General features: G+C 30.4%; 1 protein-coding gene across 1 annotated transcript in view; it reads right to left on the bottom strand.

Moving 5' to 3' along the window:
• Positions 1-2175: 2175 nt before the first annotated feature.
• Positions 2176-22216, bottom strand: part of LOC143227348 (ubiquitin carboxyl-terminal hydrolase 8-like) — a 67226-nt gene continuing 47185 nt past the window's right edge. Inside the window, exons 18-22 of the mRNA XM_076458803.1 lie at positions 19096-19238; positions 12287-12413; positions 10104-10134; positions 4791-4879; positions 2176-3480 (exon numbers count right to left, since the gene is read on the bottom strand). Of these exons, the coding sequence (XP_076314918.1) occupies positions 3406-3480; positions 4791-4879; positions 10104-10134; positions 12287-12413; positions 19096-19238 (465 nt within the window). The 3' untranslated portion in view covers positions 2176-3405. The remainder of the gene's footprint in view (positions 3481-4790; positions 4880-10103; positions 10135-12286; positions 12414-19095; positions 19239-22216) is intronic.

The following is a 22216-nucleotide window of genomic DNA, read 5'->3' on the forward strand; positions in this document are numbered from 1 at the left end:
AATACAATATAGATAGATAGACCAACATGGTTATCAAAACTAGGCTGTACCACTGAAGGCATGATGAAAAATAGTTTCTTTGGTTCAAAAATAAATATATACATATAAATATTTTATCTCCATTAATGATTATAATGTTTGTGTCAATTCATAAAATAACATTTCGCTTGTGTGACTTTTACTAAAAAATTATTTTAGATAAAAAAATATTTAAACTACTAAAACAACTTTAGCCTTGGAAAATAAAAGAATTTCCATGTAATTTTTTGTGCACACACTTCAAATTTTTTTCATATTATAACTATCATCTTCCCAATACTGATTCTGCTGATGTAATAAGTGCTCCTGATGATATATGAAAGCTACATAATGGTTTTTACACAAAACAAGCTTATATATAAAGCTTATGACATAAAAATTACATAGAGTTGGATTTGACTGATCAAAAAGCTTCTCCATGTGACTAATCAAGAGAAATACTTTAATTCATCAACATATACAATAAAGTACATGTTCTTAAAAAAATATATTAATGAAAAATAAAAATACATGTCTTGATCCTTACTTTCTACAGAAAACAAGATTGGTCTATCATAGACCAAAAATATGATTCTGGAATAATAACATTTTATTTATAAAGATTTCTTTACATCACTATTCAGAACAAGGGATATATATGTATACACACACACACAAGCTGCTAACAAGAACCACTAATTAAAGAAAAAAAAACCTTTGCTTTAAATTTTTTTTCACTTTTTATAATATTTTCATGTGAAGATTCTAAAGTTACTTCAAAGGTTGGATCAGATGTAATACCTTCATAAATTTTTGTATGTTTATGTGACAAAAATCATTTGCATAAATATTTGTGCAGTGATAGGACAGATTATTATGCTAAAGTCATTCAAATGCAACCCTTTGAATTAAATACTTGTATGGTTAATTTGCAATATGAATCATCTTGGTCAGATTTCTTTTTATTTCCCTGTTAACCAGTACATTACATAACAGAATGATGAGATATTTTATGCACATCTAAAGCAATAAATAACACAGTAATAAAATAGGATTTTTAAAGAGACATTGGTATGAAATGCAGAAATCTTGGTGAAAAAACAATGTCAAGGATTGTCTGGGAATTATTATGATGTAAGCTACAGAAAAGATCAATAATTATAGTCTTGGCTTAACCAGTCGATGTAACGATGACATTAAACTCACCTAACACCTAAGTCACCATATGGACAGGTTAATCACATTTCACTTAGGCCCTTTACAACAATATTTTATAACTATCTATATATATGAAATAATGATTATGGATTTGTAAATCAAAGGTTATTAAAAACTCAAAGCACAATTAAATAGAAAGTTTCTAAAAAATAAAAAGACATTTGAATAGAAACAGAAACAAAACTATTCAATAATTCACAGTTTTATACAACTGGATGCACAAACTAAATGAGGGCTCTTGTGAAATTTTTAAATCACCACCATGACAACAAAAACATACCCACAAGAAAAATCAAGGAAAGATAATGCATTAGTTGTTATTTTTTAAGGGACCTACAAAGTTATTTTTAAGGCTTATTATATACCAGGCACTTTTTGTCATTTAGTAGCAAAAAGCTACAGTTTTATCCATCCCAAATTTTCAAACAACTCTTTTATAAACTTGCTATGTCACTTACAACATACATCCAGTACTGAACCAAGACATACTTGGTATGCCATAACATTTAAGGCACTACAAGAATGTCTTGTCTCCGACTTTAATGGTGTATATCATAATGTGGTAAGTATTTATTGAAGACTCCAACTAAACAAACTGTAAGAGTCACCTGAAGCAGTTTCTACCCATTATACACTTTTAATTATTAGGTTCTGATTCAATCATGGCTCAAGTGTTAAAAACTGTTATTTTTTCTTTCTAAATCTTTTAATAATTCCTTACATTTTTGTAGTCTGCTAGATGTCAAACTCTTTAATTACTAAGAGTTCACTTTTTGTTTCTCAAATCAGCATGCTTTGTAAGTTTTTATTCACATTAGGTTGTCTATTACAGGGAATCAAATCCCAGATTTTAGCATTGTAAGCTTACAAAATCATTTTTTACACTAGTATTAGTGAGTCAGTTTTCTCAGATCAAAATACAGGTGTAGAAAGTAAAAACAATAAAAAATGTTTATTTCTAAGTCTACATAAAGAGCCACAGTATTGTACAATAAAGTGTTGACACAAAATGTTTTTAACACCAGAGGACATGATATTTTATCCATCCAATATGGTGAATAAACAATCATGAAGAGTCATATAAGTTACAAAACTTATACCAGAATCTGGCCTCATTCTTACATCTTTATTAAACATGGTCACTCTAAAGGATTCTGTGTACTATAACATAGGGTTATATTAAAAAGTCATACTCCATATATGAGTACACAAAAGGAAGTTAGCTATAACAAAGCATATAATATTTGTATATTATTAAGTGCACCACCTTCCATCCACTTTTACATGTGGGTACATTTAAAATAGATCAATAAGTTTAAGCCATCTAAACTCACTCTATGTTTTCTAGAAAGGAGGAAACAAGTTTTTGTTTGCATGTGAAAAACACCAATGTGAATTTACACATAATTCTAATGTGTGTATGTGTGTACAAATACCAAAACAAGTTTATACTTAAAGCTAATGCCTGTGTGTGTGTACAAGTACCTAAATGAGTTTACTCTTAAAGCTAATGAGTCATTTCTTTAGCTTAAAAAATTGATTTCAATTTAACTGTCTTATTTTGTTCAGGTCCTTTTCGCAGTCATACAATATTTTATCTGAAAATCCTTATAATGACTTTAGCAACAGATGTTTTGATCACATATGTAGTATACAATTTTGCAATTTTTTTGTATTTTTGATCATTTTTGTTTGTTGTTTTGCACCATATCTAAATTTTTCTTCTGCACATGTGAAGGGCATCTTTAGTCACTGCTTACACTTTAAAATACTCTAGTATTACACATTTCTATTAACCTGTACAATTTTTTAAACCTTCATATCTTTTAGTCATTCAGTAACTAATATATGCAATTAGATGTTTTTTTTAATGATTATTTACAATAAATCAAAACATATATCTCCTGCTCTAACTTAAAATCAAACAGTTCAGTGGACCTGTTTTAGCATATCACGTGAAGTCCAAGCACAGTATACTGGACTCTTTTACATCACCATATGGTAAAAAGACTTCTGGTTAAAGACTTATAAACCCTGTTGGATTTTACATTAGCTGAAGACTAAGAAATAATGGTCCAACAATGCAGGAAACCAAACCTCATTCTGGAGCCATAACTAAAGATTCTGATCCCAGGAAACCTTCTAACTGTCTTTCTTTTCACAAATGTATCACACTTTTAAGGAGGCATGTAAAGGAGCTCGCAAATCAACTGAGGTATAGAAGAGAATATATGCTGCTGATGTCTGAAAAACAACAGAGCAAAGTTTTAGCTTCTTGAAAAAAAGTTTCTCCTTCAGAGATAATACAGATTTAAATCATTTTCTAATAGGAATACTCTTACACCACAACTCCTAGCTAACAAAACCAGTATTCTAGGTTATGTAATGTCAAGTCCACTATTGAACACAGAATCAGTTCATCTTTACATCAGTATGACTCTAATCTGAGTCAAAAACATGTTATAATTATTTCTTAAGCAGATATTGATCAGGTTTTCTACGGTGGGTAGAAAACAATAAATTATACAAGAAAAATAGGTGATTAACATACTTGGAACATAAAAAACACATAACTGAATACTTTTTTATTAATAGTATATATATATTACAGCATTTACACAAAAGATACAAAAAATTATAAGGAAAGTTTTTAATTTGCTGCAAACCTCGAAATGTATACAGAAACAAAATAGCAACAAAAAAAATGTATGTGTATGTGTGTGTGTGTGTGTGTGTGTGTGTGTGTACACACATATAACTTAGTTTTGGTTTAATTGAGTACAACTTGTTACAAACACCTGTAATGCTCAGACTTTTTGTCCAGGGAAATTATTTTTAACAATAAATATAGGATTTTGTAAGTAACAATTTAAGAATACTCAGAGATGTTTCAAAAATATATTAGGAAAACTTGAAGTAAATAATCAATTAAACAAGATGACTGACATTAGTGTATTAGCAATAATGATATTATTAAATAAAGTACCACTTAGCAACAGACAATATTATTAATATGTGCTTACTACAAAAAATTATAAACCTTCCTTACTGAATAAGATCAGCTGTTTATAGATTATGATGGTATATTCAACTTACCTATGGTGGTACCTGTTTGTTTTTAAAATTTTACAATAAAAAACACAAGGTCTATTAAATTGATTCCCACAAAACCACCAGTTCTTTAAGTCATGTTAAAGCTATCACCACCATCATTAGACCAGCTATTCCTTAGATTTTAAGGAAGAATTAAAAATACAATTTTAGGGTTACTTGAGCATCTGAAACAACTGAGTAGACATGACACAAATGCACATTTTTCTTGATATAATTAGCAGTGAAAGGCAAAACAATCTGTGAAGTAACCAAGGAAATCAGATTAGATCATAAAATGCAACAAAGAACAATTAGTCTTATAATCTGATATAAGTTGTTTATTTTTTTTTGTAGTACAAAATAAATGAAATAAAATGTGCTCCTTTCTGACATAACAAAATTTATATTAAATGAACACAATTTTTACCATGAATAACATTGAGAGATTGTAGAAATCTTACTTTAACGTCAGCAGGGCTCATTTCAGACACTTCTTGGTCATCATATTTGTACCATTTTTCGTTGATGCTGGTTTTCACATGGGCAATATCTGAAAAGAACAGGTCAACAACTCATAAGCTACAAATATCATCAGAAATTCCTTATACAATATGAACCAATTTGTATACATTCAAATGCCAATATTTTTTGCTACCTAAAAAGTAACTATTAAAAACTCAATTTTTCAGTTTCACATAAATAAAAGGTAAAATGAAGGATTCAGCACACAAAGCATATGAAAAAAACAACAACACACAGAATGGAAGAGGAAGGAAAGAATGTTGGGTTTACTGGCATTCCTTTGATAGAATTTATCTTCCATATCCATTCTATCATGAAAGGTACCTGGATTTTAAAACCTAGGGTGCTGGAAATTAAGCAATCTCATACACCTTACTTACAATATATATTTCACATAGAGGGGCAAATTACATATGCAGGCAAAGCTATGATGGATGTCAGCAGTAGTGATGATAATATATGATGTTTGACTGTTGGTGGTGACAGTTAATGTTTACCATGCCAGAATTATTAATGTTTGTCTGGTAGGGTGTCTCAAGAAAGAAAAAAAAAGTACTTTAACTGACCAGGTACCATTGTTTTTCCATATAAGTGTAGTGTATATAAAAGCAAAACAAGAAAAGTCTCTAGTTAGCCAATTGAAAGAAATGAGATGAATACCAAATAGTAAACATGATGATGATAAATAAATTAACGATATATTTTTCATCATCATATCATGAATAACAATGTTTGTTTTTTGTACACGTTTTATCTGTAATTATATCAAATACCTAGAAATAAGAGGTATTTGATATAATCATAGATAAAACCCATACAAAAAACAAACATTATTATTCACTAAATATTACCACATGCTAAACCATTTTGTTAGAAAGTACAACAACCTGGAGCCCAAAACTTGCCAAGCCCTGGGACAAACCCATACTCACCAGACATAGTATAATTATCTCTTTGTTGAACATAAACGACTTAATCAGACCTGACAAATCGAAACACTGTTTGAGATATTAAGGCATTTACATTTAATAGTAACAGACGATAGAAACTCTTGTCAAACATTGCAAAATTAACATTAAATACAATATAACAATACAAACATGAATCTTACAGTTGGGAGAACTTTTATACCACATCAAATGTTATAGACAGTTGTTGTCCATTGTATCTTCATTTACTTCAATATAAGTGGTTTGAAATATCTATAATAGCAATAGCATGTAAAGTATAGAGAATTATCTTGACTAGTCACAACAAAGCTTAAACAGAAACAGAGAAGGTAAAATTAGAGATTCTGTTAGATAAACAATATTACACCAAACATAAAAAGGACAATCCTTTTATAATAATCAGTTTTACGTTGGGTGTACACATAAAGATATCATAGTTTTCATTATGCTACACAATCTTACACTTAACACACATAACAAAATGGTTTTGTTATATATCAGCTAGTTTGTATTGAATATATTAAACACAATGAAGGCTAATTTTACAAAAAATATACATTTATTAAGATTCATATAGGTATCAGATATCATCACAGTCTCTTACATTCTTTAATTACCGAGTCAATTTAGGTGAAAATATCAAAAAATGGTTGAAACTTACTACTAAGAAGAGAAAGAATAATGTGATCATTGTTTTGGCCAAACAACATTCACCAGGATCTTTTTAAGCATCGTTTGGTTAAAATAATTACCTTGTAATAATTTTTCTGTTATAGTAATTTTAACATTTTATCTCTTCCAGTTTTACCATGCTGTAGCTGAATTTATTATCCAAGAGAAAACATGACAATTATTTTCATAAGTCTATAAGTGTTATGTAACTACTAATAAGAATTGTCTATAGCAGTAACACAATAAGGAATAAAAATGTTTGGTAGCCATCATGTTAGCACTTCATTTTGTAAAAAGAACTTAAAATTACCCTGTTTAAGGTAAGAAGCCACAGAACTTTCTTTATGTTTAACATCTGAGTTAAACTATAATAATGAGAAGGTGTGTTCCACAGTCAGTATTCATCAAGAAAAGTTCAGTACTGCACAAATAAGCAGCCTTATAATAATGAGTAAGTGTGTTCCACAGTCAGTATTCATCAAGAAAAGTTCAGTACTGCACAAATAAGCAGCCTTATAATAATGAGAAGGTGTGTTCCACAGTCAGTATTCATCAAGAAAAGTTCAGTACTGCACAAATAAGCAGCCTTTAAGTGTGTTCCACAGTCAGTATTCATCAAGAAAAGTTCAGTACTGCACAAATAAGCAGCCTTATAATAATGAGAAGGTGTGTTCCAAAATCAGTATTCATCAACATTTGGGTATTTCTTGCTGTTTGCAGTCATTATCTTTACTGTGAACTTTCTCTAGTTATACCACAGGGTAGCCGCATTCTTTCCAAACAATTTTTCCCGATTTCCAGGTGAAATTCCAGATGTTCCATGTCTGCATACAAACTCATGCAGAACATTAATATTTCAACTTTTCTTAGTAATTTTTACCAAACTAACACCAACATAGACTTGACTCTTATCTGGTTATAAAAGGGGGTAATAACTCTTAAAATATTTTAAAAGATAATTTTCTGAATGTAATACATATGGTAATGTCCATGAACAAAGATTTAAATCCACTTTATCATTATAAATAATACAAACCTAGACTCTTGCAATACTGTGGTCCAAGTATTGATATGATGACAAGAATATCAGTTTGGGTTGATTAGAATTTTGTGCAAGGCTAATCAATGGCTATTTCCACTAACAATCCTTAATTTAACAGTGATAGACTGGAGGAAAGACAGCTAGTCAACATCACCCACCACCAATTTTTGAGCTACTTTTTACCAATGAAAAGTGGAATTAAACATTGCATTGTAATGACCCTCTGAATGAAAGGATGATGTAGATTCAAACCTGCTACTTTCAGCTTACAAACTGAGGAACCCTAACCACCAGCATATGCCTGATCAAAGAATGTTAGTGTCTATGTTATCTGTAACTGAATGATTGCCATAGTGCTCAATATCTTTGCAATTGCAACCAGCAATCAAACATTTTCAAAATGTTACAATATCATCTTAGTGCTTGCTAACTTTGAAAATAAATATTGTAAAAAACCCTTTTACAACAGCTTTGCTATAATGGAGTAAGTGTAGCTTCTTCTGAAATATTTTCTCTCTGCACATGCACACAAAATGGCAGTTTTGGTTTTATAAGACCAATTTAAAATAATTATGAAATACAAGCCTATGACAAAAAAACTCCATTGGCTGTTTTCAGTCAAGTATTGACAATTATTTTAGTACAAAAAGAGGACAGTTTTTTTACTACATGCAGTCAATTTAAAATACACCTAACAAGTCACGACAGAAGTCCTTTTAACTCACTCACTACAGGCTCCCTCAATGCAACTGACCACATGAACCCTCAGATGACCTTTAGGAGTTTTCATAGAGTGAATTTTAATTCGTCTTTGCATCCTCATAAAATACTTCAAGAGTTTGGTAAACATTACAAGGCTTTTTTACACAAAAACTTCATGGCTTCTGGATGTGTCTTGAAGTCTCAGCACTCAGAAACTGAACAACTACTTAAGGAACATGTTCATTAACAAGCAGATAAACAGTAACCACCAAGGAAGTGTGTTTGAAAACTATTCACATCACAAACAGTTTGGATGTCAGCAACATCTGTAAAGCCTCAACCAATTAAGATCTACTTTTTCATGACACTATTTTAATTTACACTTCAGAAACAGAAAGAATTGACAAAACATATCACAAAAACCCAACTTTTTTAGTAAGTATGTATTAGTGTTCACAGTGCATGTTAGGAAAAATGGTTTGGACAGGCTGTAAAAAAAACATTTAGATTTGTTACTATCTTTTATAGCACTATAACTTTTAAATAAGTTTTCAGTGAAAAAAACTGCATTCAAAAAATTACAGTACAGTATTACACACATAAAGACTTTCAAACAAGAACATTGCAAGCTTGATAATAAATAATAAAATTTTGCATTTTTATTTTAAAATAAGTAATTCATCTAACTTATCATAAAATATAAGGAGTTAGATAATTGACAGCAAATGATGTGATACAAAATGACTGTGCAATCAATCATGTACGCACATTCTCTTCCACAGCATGAGTCACCAGTTTCCCGTATTTCATGCTACTTCCAATTTTCACAGTGAAACTTGCTTACCAACTGAAGTGTGAACCCAAAGTTACCACATCAAATGTTTATAATTCAGTGAAAAATGAAGCTGAAATACCAGAGTAGGCATTCAGTCAAACTCTGAAGATGGGACATGTGATAACAGATATTCTCAACATATGATATACTATAAACCAGTATACAAGTGCCAGTATTTGAATGGATAGGTAACATGATATGCATGCAGATTTCAAAATAGAAAGAAAACATTTTCCAGACTTTGAAATAAATTTCAATTTTCCCTTTTTTGACCTCATTTTGAAATCCCTCAGCTTTCTCAGTTTCACGATCATCCTGAATCAGCAATGGGTTTCAGTCACACTAACACACAATAGGCTATTTGTGCTCTTCATGTATAAAAATTCGATTATTAGCATTACAAGTCCTCAGGGTTATTGTTAAGCATCCAAAGGGGATCATTAGATACTAGACACGATAAACTTCAAAATTCTAAGCTTTTAAAAACTGAAAATTAAAAATTCTTGCCACATACTTTAACATTTAACATAATCCTCGGACAAGTATGTGATAGAGATTATATCTGTAAAGATATCAGGGATGTAAGTTTTCTAAAATAAGCATTAAAATTAACTAAAAATTGTATCTCTGTCTCATAATATTGTTATTAGTTTACACCCTTCATGTAAAGTACTTTGTTCACAGTCATAAAGTAGGAAAAAGACACACTAAAGGTAAAAAATTTATAAAACAACAACTGAGGTGCAAAGGAAATAAGTGTTAATAAAATCTTTCATTGTTCTTCATTCTAATCTCTAAATTAATAAAAGTTAACTCCATGAATAGATAATTGTCAACTCTTTAAAAAGATACTACAGACCTTAATAAGGATAATTTCTCTTAAGTAAACTGGCAGCTCAAAGTTGTACAATGGGGGAGGGTATGTGTGTATGTGTTGCCTACAAATCAAACTTAGGGTACTTGAACACATCTATAACTACTTGATTACAACATGTGATATTTCAGTTGCAAGTTAATGTGCAATAAGTATGAATATTGACTTAACACTTACAATGGCCTCCTTCCAAAGTCCCATAATGGTTCTGTATAGGAAAAAAATAATTCAAGTATTAGTTCAGAAATTTAATAACAATAACATAACTGAAATTTAATAAAATGAAATAAATTGTAATGAAACAATTTCAATAAACATTTTTATATACCAGTTAAAATGAGAAGAACAGTCAACTTGCCACCCATAATTATTATCAAAGGCTTGCAACAATTTATAACAACTGTATAATATCACCTATTCACTTATCTACAATAACAAATAAAGTTCTTCAGAACTATACAAGTTACTCCCCAGTTTAACCTTATTGAACTGACAGATAGAATTTAGAAAGAAATGCTCCAGTTCTACTAAAAAAACTGACTAACTTTGAACACTTTATAAAAACAATGTGATGTTCAGCTAATAACACAACCTTCATTAAAAGAGAAATTTCAATGTTTTAGTGTTTCTCATGACACACTTACATTTTATAATTCTCATTTTAAACAGCTGTCTACTTACATGACAGAAATCTGGGATTATTAAAAGAAACTATCTTTAACTTAAAGCAATACTGCACCAACATTTTCTCTTATTACCTACATGTGAATTCAGTGAATTCATATAAGTAAAAAAAAAAAAATATTAAATCTTTATACAGCTTTTACTATTCTCAAGTATTTAAATATGTTTGTCTATATATATATTTCAATGGATTATAAAATGTTGGAACAGAACACTCAAGCAATACATATCTCAATTCAACAAATATTAATATGTGTAAATCAATACTTGCTTAGACTTTCTTAGAATTAGTTTTCACGGACTCACTTTTTTTTTTCTAATACTGAAACGAAATTAAGAAAGTTGTATATGTAAAAACAGTTGGTATGGATAGAAAAAGCACTATGTAGAGGAGCAAACAACGTTTCAACCTTCTTAGGTCATCGTCAGGTTCACAAAGAAAGAAAGGGTTACTGACCGATAGCTGACCACATGTTTGAAGGCAGTTGTGTAATTGAGTGTAGGAATGTAGAGGACATGCTTAGATGTTGAATATATATATTAATATAGGTATAAAGGTGTTCCTTTGTATTGGTTTATTTTGGGCTTGAGTTGTTATATAAGTGAGGTTTCTTTAATTTTGCATTTGTTTATGTTTGTTCCTTTATTTAGTATTTGGGTGTTTTCTATGGTTATGTTGTGTTTGTTTGATTTGCAGTGTTCAAAAACATGTGAAGGTGACTTTTTGTGTTCTTTGTTTTGTTTCATGTGCTGAGTCTCAAGAAATGTATAGTCCAGTATGGGTAATTTTTCGGTGGATACTTGTTTTAAATTGTGTATCAGTTCTTGTACTTACTTATACAACTCAAGCCCAAAATAAACCAATACAAAAAAATATATTGCTTTCTCTACCCATACCAGCCGTTTATACATATATAATTTTTTCTACAAGTGAGTTTTCTCATCATCACAGGAAATTAAGAAAGCTATACATGTTGAACTGTAAAATACCAATTATTGTTCTAAAATTTTTAAGAATGTATATAATTAAAAATGAACAAAGGTATAAGCAATTAAAACATAAATGTAAAAAGCAAATAATTTTGTACAACTCACACAGGCCACAAGTTTAGCTGGGACAAGCTCTGAACACATGATAATAAATAAAGTATAAATTTACAGTAATGAATACAAGGCAAAGTAAACAATAACACAGTACAGTTAAAATACAGATGACTGCTAAACTTGCAGTATTAGCTGATTGTGTTGGTTAGTGGTGTTAAATCTACTCAAGGGCTATCTGCACTAATCATCCTTAATTCTAAACTGACAGACTAAATGGACAGCAGCTAGTCAACAGTATTCACCACCAACTGACGAGTTACTCTAACTTAACAGTGGTATTTTAACATCACTCTTATTATACACTCATAATCAAGCGTAGAGATTGATTTTTGTGGCAACAGAATTTGAGTTAAGGATCCTTAGATTTAACATACTAAACACTAGACAATGCTAAGCTGCACATCACCAAACACACTTGAAACCAATATGCTTTATGAATAAATCTGAAGGACAGTTATAGTTCTATACAAGAAAACTAAACTTCAGTAATGAATACATTTAAAGACTAAACATATGGTACCAAAATAAATAATCTTAACAAGATCATTGTAGCAATCAGTTAATCCACTTACTGCAACTCCATATAAGTTGTATGACTTTGTTACAGACATGTTTACGTATGGTTTCAAATCAAAATCTGTCAAGGGGAAATCAACATAATTCTGTAACTTTCTTCGCCACATACCTTCGTATGAAAACCTGAAAAATCAGACACTTAAATGTTACTTAGTATAGCTGACAAGTAATATTTTCCATGTTTAAAATAATATCTTTAATTCTTTATCACTGCATTGAGGAAAACAACAGAATGGGTGTTTCAAGTAATTAAGAAATACCAGTGAAAAACTTAAACTTGCTGATTAAATTCTCTATTTAGCAAAAGCTTGCTTTTTTATATAATTAAAACAATGATAAATAGTCATTGTATTATAATTCTAAGAGCTTATGAATGAAAGCAAAGAAGAATATAACATGTCTACCACACTAAATATTTCACATTCAGTTTAGAGAAGTCTTTCACCCAATAACATGGCTCATCGAGCCAACTGGGAGACAACAGATATAGTAATGGTCTCAGCATTATATACATAAATCATCACTTTTTATGAATTCCAGCCATTATGGTGTGAATTAGATTACAAACTGAGTTGAATTATTATAACTTTATTTAAGTCATTTAAAAACCAGATCTTAAAATAAGGATAAATTACACATAAAGATAAAGAGTAGAGGTATACAATGTTCATCATGTTTAAAGCCACATTTTGGCCAAATGATTTTCATTACAAATAATCTAGAATGGTGTCCTCTGGCCATAGAGTTTCATTAAGAACAGTCCAGATGAATGCCCTTTAGCAATAGAGGTTTTACAAGAACAGTACAAGGAAGTGCCTTTTGGCCACAGACTTTCATTAGAAACAGTTCAGATGAATGTTATTTGGTTGTAGAATTTCACTGGAATGTCCAGATGAATGCCCTTTGGCCACAGAGTTCTTCCTTCAACATACTTAATGCCAATGCTATCTATACTGGTTGTAGTTAACCATATTTCTCAAGTTTAAAACACACATATGTATGCAGTGTAATACATCAACTGATGTGACTCCTTACACATGGAATGATTTTTCTTGTGACATCTTGAAAAGTAGATGTACATTTTGAAGCTGAAAGAATAACAGCAATCACATAAAAGTACAGTTCCTATTCTGACAAGCAGTAAACTACTTCAGAAACACCCAATCAGTAACAAAAAGTCTACAAATTAATTTCTTTCTTGTAGTGACTGAATATTTCTTTTCAAATGACAGCATTAAATATAATTAATAGAAGCTACATTTATAATTAAGTTTGGAAACATTAAAGAATTACAAGTATTGAATGATTAAAAAGTAAGAAATAATTTTCTAACAACTAGATATCTCTTCAGAAAAGTTCTTTTTTTTTTTAAACTTTCATGTGACCTAAAATATCAATCTGGGATAATCTCCTGTGCACATATACTCTAAAACTTGTACTTGATAATTGTTTAGATGAGTAAATGCTCCATCTAATGAAATATTTACCATTTGTAGAGTGAAAGCAAGTGTTGTTGTTTTCCTGCAAACCAATACTAGTCTACCTTGTTTACATGCATCTAATACAATAATTAAAGAGAAGTTCAAACATTCAGCATCACTGTATTTTAGGCATGATCCAACACACTCGCTTCACATGTCCAGCCTTAAATACTACTTAACAGGCCTAGATGAAATGACCACCTTGGCCAGCAATCATGTGGCTGCCTCTTTGTGTAGACTTGCATGATTTACATGGTTTTTAAACAATCTAATTTAAATATGGTAAATGCAGGAAGTAAGAAACACAAGAGTTTTGAGACAGAACTAAATATATTTTGTTCAAGATTACCACCTTGATGTTGCCATGGAAAAAAACAAAACACAATGTTTTCCACTTGTTGTCTAGCCTAATTCAGATCCTGTTTCAAATCTACATCAGAACAACAACAGTAAATTAACAGTAATACTTACTACAATAATAATAAGCTAATAAACACAGTTTCTGGTAGTAAATAATAGACTGGTTTGTGTATGAAGTTTATACAGTAGTAAAGTGACCAATGTTTCTCATACTGCAAGTTAACAACACACTGATCATGGAATGAAGCACAAACTTAAACTGATATTCTTTGCTGTAGATTCAAAATGTAAACAAGTCATTACTCAGCAATGGATGCAGGTTTGAAAGACTGATCTAGAAGCTAGATGATTTATCTACTTAAAGACCATCAAAGTTCACAACTACCTAGTACTAGAGCCTACCAACATGAGAACCATCCAAATTGCCTCTCATCCACTTGCAATATACAAACATTACTCAAATTCCATATAGCAACAGGGAATAAAAACTTAAAAAAAACATTCAGCAATTATCTCAGAAACCTCTATTTGGAATTTTTATCACATCACTTTCTTCCTTGCCTAAACTTGATAATGTATGTAGCATGTACAGAAAACAAAGCTGAGCAACCTACCCCTGGCAAGCATGCTTCACAAAATGCCAATTAAATGATGATATCCTGATTTAGGAATTACTGGGTTTTGATTCTTACTAAAGGTGATTCAGTTAACTTGAACTTGCACATAATCTCAGTTTAACAAGTTAAAATAAACCTCCTTTTCTTGATTATTTTTTCTTATATTTGGTTTCTTGAAAAATTAATACAACAATCAGATGAATATTTCTGTAAAAATTTCATGAAATTAACAGGTTGTTTTTTTATTTATTTGAAGAAACCATTTAATAATCTCAAAACTGATTTATAGTTTACTTTAAAAACAAGTTACAACACTAAGCACAACTTGTATTGTTCTCATTTTTTTACATTATTAGTTAAGATTTCAGCACTAAAATATTTATTCTAATTTTTTCTAGTACTTCCAAAACAATCCTGAAAAACATGTCTAAAATACTGTTTTACCTATGAATTAAATGCATCACTGAAAGGAAGAACCTACAATACATTGAAAGTATGAAATTATTCAGATACAGTATTTCATTAAATAAATATTAAACACCCAGATGTTCAGTCTCATTGTAACTGTCTTACAGCTTATTCTATTGTGTTACAAAAGAAATACCAGTAAAAATTATCTGAAACTTCAGGTGAACTTTCTACAGATTATGTAGCTTTTGTAAAATAAAATATCTTATTCTTATATGTGGTATTTGTGTGTCAACTTTAGAAATTTTAAAATATTCCATTGTGTTTTCTAGTCATTTATATATATTTTTACATTTCTTTTTGGTGATTTTCTTTGCCCTTTCAACTAGTTACTAGCATCATAAAGCCCAATATTAATACAGTCTGACAAACAGTAAGCTGCTTTGTGAAGTGAAACTATACCATGGACGACAAAATGATCTAACCGAGTCTAATAATTCTCAACATGATATTGTTGTACAAAACAAAGTTCCTTACTTATAATTCAAATGAAGTATAAAATAATAAAAGTTTTATGAAAGTCTTAAAAAAATCAGGAAATGTTTACAAATAACTTCTAGCAACATAATATCAAGCTGAACTTGTACAACTGTTCTGATATTCACATGAGTTTTCACTGAGCTGGAAACACACTGGCTAATACAGTTGAATAAAAAACAGCTTTCATTATTTATTTAGATCTATAAACTGAAATGCTGGTGATTTGAATGACATCATGACAACCAAGGTTTAGAAACAGTGATGGGCTAAATTATTAAAACCATACTTGGTTTGATGTTACAAAGTTCAAAGTGTTGTAGTTTTGTCCAACTATTGTGAATTTTCTTTTAGGGGGCTATGAGTGCTGTATCATGCTCACACACACACACACACACATATATATATAAATGCTAATGTTTTTTGATTGTAGTGCACTAAAATCAACCTGAAATCAAAATTTGCTAATTAAGAACAAAATTAAATCAATAAAACATTTTATTCAATACATTTTAACTCAGAAAAAAATGTAAAAATATGAGAAAGAATTGCTATACTTTCATTTTCTACAGTTTCTTAATTCAATGGTGCAATTTTACTCTTGGGCAACAGGTGCACCCCCCTATGTATGACCTACTGAGCCTAACAGTGATCCTTAATGATGTATTAATTAACTTTTTACTACAAAACACCAGACTTTAGAAGATGGAATCATTGGAGAGTTATAACTTAATACTAGTAAGACTTACTAAAATGCAACTTTCTTATCACACTTTATTAATTTCTTTTTGCTAGTAAAATTTCTCAGTGCATAAACTTTAATGTAATTTATAAAAAATGTATGAGCTGTAGCAAACACATCATCAGTTGGACGAAGCTGTTTACTGCAGTTGTTTTGTGAGTGTGAGATTTTTTTTATCCACTAATTCTACCTTTACTGAACTGGTAGAACATCAAGAGACACACAAATATGTTTGATCTCTTTTAGTATAATATTTACATGTAACAGATCTGGAGTGTTTCCAGAAATCCACAACACACAAATACACACACACACACACTTCTGTCCAAAATCTTAAGGCCAATGAACATAAAGAAAAATATGCATTTTGCATTGTTAGACTCAACAACTTATTTCAGTAGATATTCGAAAGATGAAAATAAGAAAAGGGAAAATAAAAATAAAAAGCTTTTTTAGCATTTAATAGGGAAAATGTGAACACTATGAAATTAGTCTAAATACTAGTTGGTCAAAAGTTTAAGACCATACTAAAACGAAATGTTAAATGGTAAACATGTAACGAAATTTAGTCATTTGTGTTCAAGCCTTAGCATTGTCAACATCTCCCACTGACATCTCCTGTGTTACATTGGGTAAAAACATGGCAAAGACTAAAAAGTTGACAGAGTTTGAACGTGGCAGAATTGTCGAGCTGCAAAAGCAAGATCTCTCTCAACATGCCATCGCTGGTGAGATAGTAAAACTGCTGTTGCAAATTTCTTAAAAGAGGGATATGAAACGAGGATTTCAAGTGGTTGGCCCAAGAAAATATCGCTGGCATTGAGCAGGAGGATTCGACGGGTTTTGTGGCAAGACACCAGCCGATCGTGGAACCAGATTAAGGCCCTTATGGATGCAGAATGCAGCTCAAGAATAATAGGATGGCATCTATGAGAGAAAGGCTTTAAAAACTGCAAACGTCTCCAAAGGCCATGCCTCCTTCCACACCACGAAACAGCTCGGTTAAACTTTGCTGAGAAGCACCAAACATGGGACGTAGAAAAGTGGAAGGTTTTGTTCTCTGATGAGAAAAAAATTTAACCTAGATGGTCCAGATGGCTTCCAACATTACTGGCACAATAAGGATATCCCACCAGAGACATTTTCTACACGGCACAGTGGAGGAGCTTCAAGCATGATCTGGGGTGGTTTCTCCTCCCATGGAACAATGGAGCTTCAGGTTATACAGGAGCATCAAACAGCAGCTGGCTACATTGGCATGTTGGAGAGAACATCCTTATTGACTGAAGGTCCTTGCTTGTGTAGAAATGACTGGATCTTTCAGCATGACAATGCTGCAATCCACAATGCCTGCAGGACAAAGGACTTTTTCATGGCAAATAACGTGATTCATTTGGACCATCCAGTGTGTTCACCCTAACTGAATCCCATTGAAAATGTTTTGGGGTGGATGGCAAGGAAAGTCTATAGAAATGGATATCAATTCCAAACAGTGCATGATCTCCGTGAAGCCATCTTCACCACTTGGAATAACATTCCAGACAGCCTCTGCAGACGCTTATATCGACCGTGCCAAAGCGAATGTTTGAGGTTATTCGATTCGCAATGACGGCCATGCAACTCACTACTGAGACCTCTTGTTGGGCATTTCCTACCTTGTTTAGGACTTCTTTTTGGTATGGTCTTAAACTTTTGACCAGCTGGTATTTAGGCTAATTTCATAGTGTTCACATTTTCCGTATTAAAGGCTAAAAAAATTTTTTTTTTTTTTTTCCCTTTTCTTATTTTCATCTTTTGAAGCTCTACTCAAATAAGTGGTTGAGTCTAACAATGCAAAATGCATATTTTTTCTTTATGTTCATTGGCCTTAAGATTTTGGACAGAAGTGTATATATATATACACACACACACACACACAAAGAGAGAGAGAGGTCTCATATGTTTACATATGTTTTGGGCAACAAACTGAAAATGTTCCTCAGATTTTTCATGAGTTTCTAATGTTTTTTCTTGATATTTATCATCATATCTTTCTTTTTACCATTCTTTATTTTTTAGTTATATGTATTTTTGACTGAGTTAACATAAATAAAAAAGGGGTATTTAAGGTAGAATATTCCTTTACATAGTGTTATCTAGGTTTTGGCTTTGTTATCAGAAAAACAAATAGTCATACTATGCTGATTTGTATGAAATATATTGAAATTGTTATAAAGACATATTCTGGTGTATGCTGTGTAACATTACCACTGCAGGTAATGTGCATATTATACAAATAAAACAATACAAAAGAAATGTCTTGTGTTTCAGAAAAGTTCTACAAACATGAATGAGTAATCCTGAAAATGGGTTCAAACTTTGACAGGATGTGAAGAATTACTCTGAACTAAGGAAAAGGAAATCCCTGAAATTGAAGGATTAATGTTAAGGACTCAAAATAATATGCATACAATTAATTGTGATATTTTTTTCACATTTAAAGGGTATATGCTACCTTAATAAATACAGTTAATACTTCTTGGATGTAAGTTGTATAATTGAGTAAGCCATCTATGCACATACTGAAATATAACATTTATCTGAATTTCAAAGATAGAGCTGAAAAGATATTGTATTTATAGAGTAATGCGTAGACACTAAATGCTCTTACATAAACATACCTTTTAAGGTGAATGATCAGTATTTGTGGTAGCTTACATATAGCAAGTTTTTTTTCAGCATCTCTCTTCTGTTTACAACGTGGACAGTCCCAAGCACCCTCTCCAGACATTTGTTCTGTTCTCAAGAACAACTGTAGACAATCCTGAAAATAACCATAAATTTAAAAAAGATTAATTCCTTTAAAAATCATTTACTTTGAATAAAATAAAAATGGTATATTTTACTCATTTCAATACTTTCTTTCTCAGTTACAGGTTTTGGTTGAAATCTTATTAAACATGTAAAGTAGATTATGAGAAAAGAGTCTAGAAAGATAGAATGCTCAAATGCAACACTACCACAGTTGTGTTTGACTACTTCTAGCCCTAAGTTCTTTTTTTAATTTTATAACCTAAGATAGTTGGTTCAGTATATGTAACTTGTTTGTAAATCACACTTTTTGTATCATAATTTTAGTAGAATACTAAAATTATTTCTCCTGATCACTCTTTACTCTAAGGAGTTGTAAATACAATAATAACTTGTTTAGAACCATTTTAACACTAAATATAAGGAGATGTGTAACAGAAGGCACTGTTTCTTACCTGTGAATGAAAGTGTGTCATTTAGGTACTGTTAAGTTTAATGTAAATTACTCACTTTAATATCATCACTGATGGAAAAAAGCAAATTTTTATTTGCCTTCAACCATTTTTGGTTACAGAGACATCACATAGAAAATTATACCCCTACTGCCATGCCCACCTGTCACATTCTCTTTGTCAGAATTTGTCAATACATGTAATTCTATCTTACATTTACAACCATATTAGTTGTAACCAATAGATGGATAAGATTTTTGTCTATTAAATAATGTATTATATTATGTTGTTTTCTGTGTAGAGGTTTGTAGATCACTTCCAAAGAAAATGTATGTTGTTTTTTTTCACATGGGAACAATAATGCATAGATGGATGATATTTTACTGGTTCATACTGCATCACTATAAATGTCAGTAAAATTGTAATAGTTACAGGATGTTGTATGATTTTTGCATGCTACTATTGTATGTAATTTGCTGCATTATTTTATTAAATAAAATTTATTTATTTATTATAAAAAGCATTGTTCAGAAAGCTACAGATTTTCATAATTTGTTTCTCTCTTGTGAAAAAAAAAAATCTTTCAAGAAGACAAGAGCTCTATAACAAACCAACTTCAAGCACAGTGGTGCTCAGTGGGGTCTTACCATATAGTTACTTTTAATGAAATATGAATTAATATTTTTTACAGCATTAAATCTACAGTGAATAACATACATGTAGCTTAATAAGATTACTACTGGAATATTATCGCAGCAAGTTTAAATGGTTCCACTAAAATTCAATATACAAATAAATAAGTCATATGAAATGAACGTGCATTTAAATGTTCTTTCTATCGTGTTGGATAGCTTTGTTTAAGAATCTCTAAACCAGATAGTGTTAATCTATTGTTATCAAAATAAAAATGTTATTATTTTAATTTCAATGATATAATTAAGCAACATAGCTTTAATTTATCTTAAATCTGGTTTTATTAACTTACATATCTGTAGTTCAAATCCTTTAGAAAAAGTATTGTTATTTACTGAAACAAATTACTCTTTTCAAAAGACTGAGAGAAATAATAATAAAGCAATAATAAACTTTTACCACATTCAAATTAAACAAAACAATTAAGAGTTTTTGTATACTAAATTTTTCAGGGCAATTTTGTGAAATGTCCAACCAAAAAATCATGTGAACTTTAAAATTGTAATTTTAAAGTAGTTAAGTGCAAAATAAAAGAACAGTTCAGGGTATCTTAAAGTGAGATGCACAGTTCTTAATTTATATACTACATTTGTAGTATTCAAAATTCAGCTCTGAAACATGTTTCCTTCAAACATGTAATCTTTATTTTTCACATTCCTAGTAAAATTCTAATATTCCTGAAAAGAACTGCATTTCCAAAGACTTATCTAAACTGAAAAAGTTGCAAAACTAATCTTGTTACAGTTTCAGTTCACTGTCTTGTTAATAATCTTGTTACAGTTTCAGTTCACTGTCTTGTTACTAATTTTATTACTATTTCAGTTCTTGTTACTGTTTCAATTCACTCTTTTCTTACTATTCCATTGTCTTGTTATGAGTATCATTAATGTTTCAGCTCATAGTGTGTAAACACCAACATAAATAACAGTGCTGAGAGAAATCTAATACAACATTATCCCCAAAATCAGTTTTTCATATTTTTTATTAATCATAAAGTTTATCTTGTAAATTTGATAATGTACGTAGTATCTCAATCATTGTCTTATCTCAGCTGGCCTGATAAATCCTGATTTGGTGCAAAAAACCCATCAGCACAGGATAGCAAACATAATATACTTGAAATATTGTTATACAGTTTTATTTAGTTTCATTCATAATTTCTAAGAATTTACTTTATTTCAAGAAATTCTAACAACTACAAAAAGAACAAAAAACAACTACACTACTATTACTGAATAAAAGCTATTTACATATAATATTTCACAGGTTTCAATGTTGAACTACCTATATATGGTCATTACTCTCAGAAGGAATTTCTTCTTTTTTAAGATATGAAGCATAGGTGAGGATTAGGACAAAGATATGAAGGGACCAAAATAAATGTTTCAATATACAATGTTTGACTTCATAATATAAGACATTGCATATGTTAAACAATAAAAAACATATCAGGTTGTTTGATTTATCACTGACCAAGTTTGAGAAATTTTTTTAAAAGTGAGAGGACTGCTAACTAACCTATAATCCTGTCACTGATATGAAGAAATAAGCTTTGAAATGTGCTTAACTACTGAAAGGTGAAAAAACAAAACCCAAAAGAATCTACTATACATCACTATTTAGGAATTCACAAAATAGCTTAGACTGTATCACTAGTGTGTTCTAAGCAGCAAACCTAAAATACTACATGAACCACTAAACTTGTTCCTATATTATTAAGCAGAAAGGTTCACTAGCAAAGGAAAACAGACATTTTGTAGTTTATATTTGAACTGAAAATTTTTAAAATATGCAACTACTTATATAAAATTGTGCTGGAAGATAATAATGTTCAAAAGGCAAACAA

Source organism: Tachypleus tridentatus, chromosome 9 (genome assembly GCF_004210375.1).
Source record: "Tachypleus tridentatus isolate NWPU-2018 chromosome 9, ASM421037v1, whole genome shotgun sequence".
Classification (NCBI taxonomy): domain Eukaryota; kingdom Metazoa; phylum Arthropoda; class Merostomata; order Xiphosura; family Limulidae; genus Tachypleus; species Tachypleus tridentatus.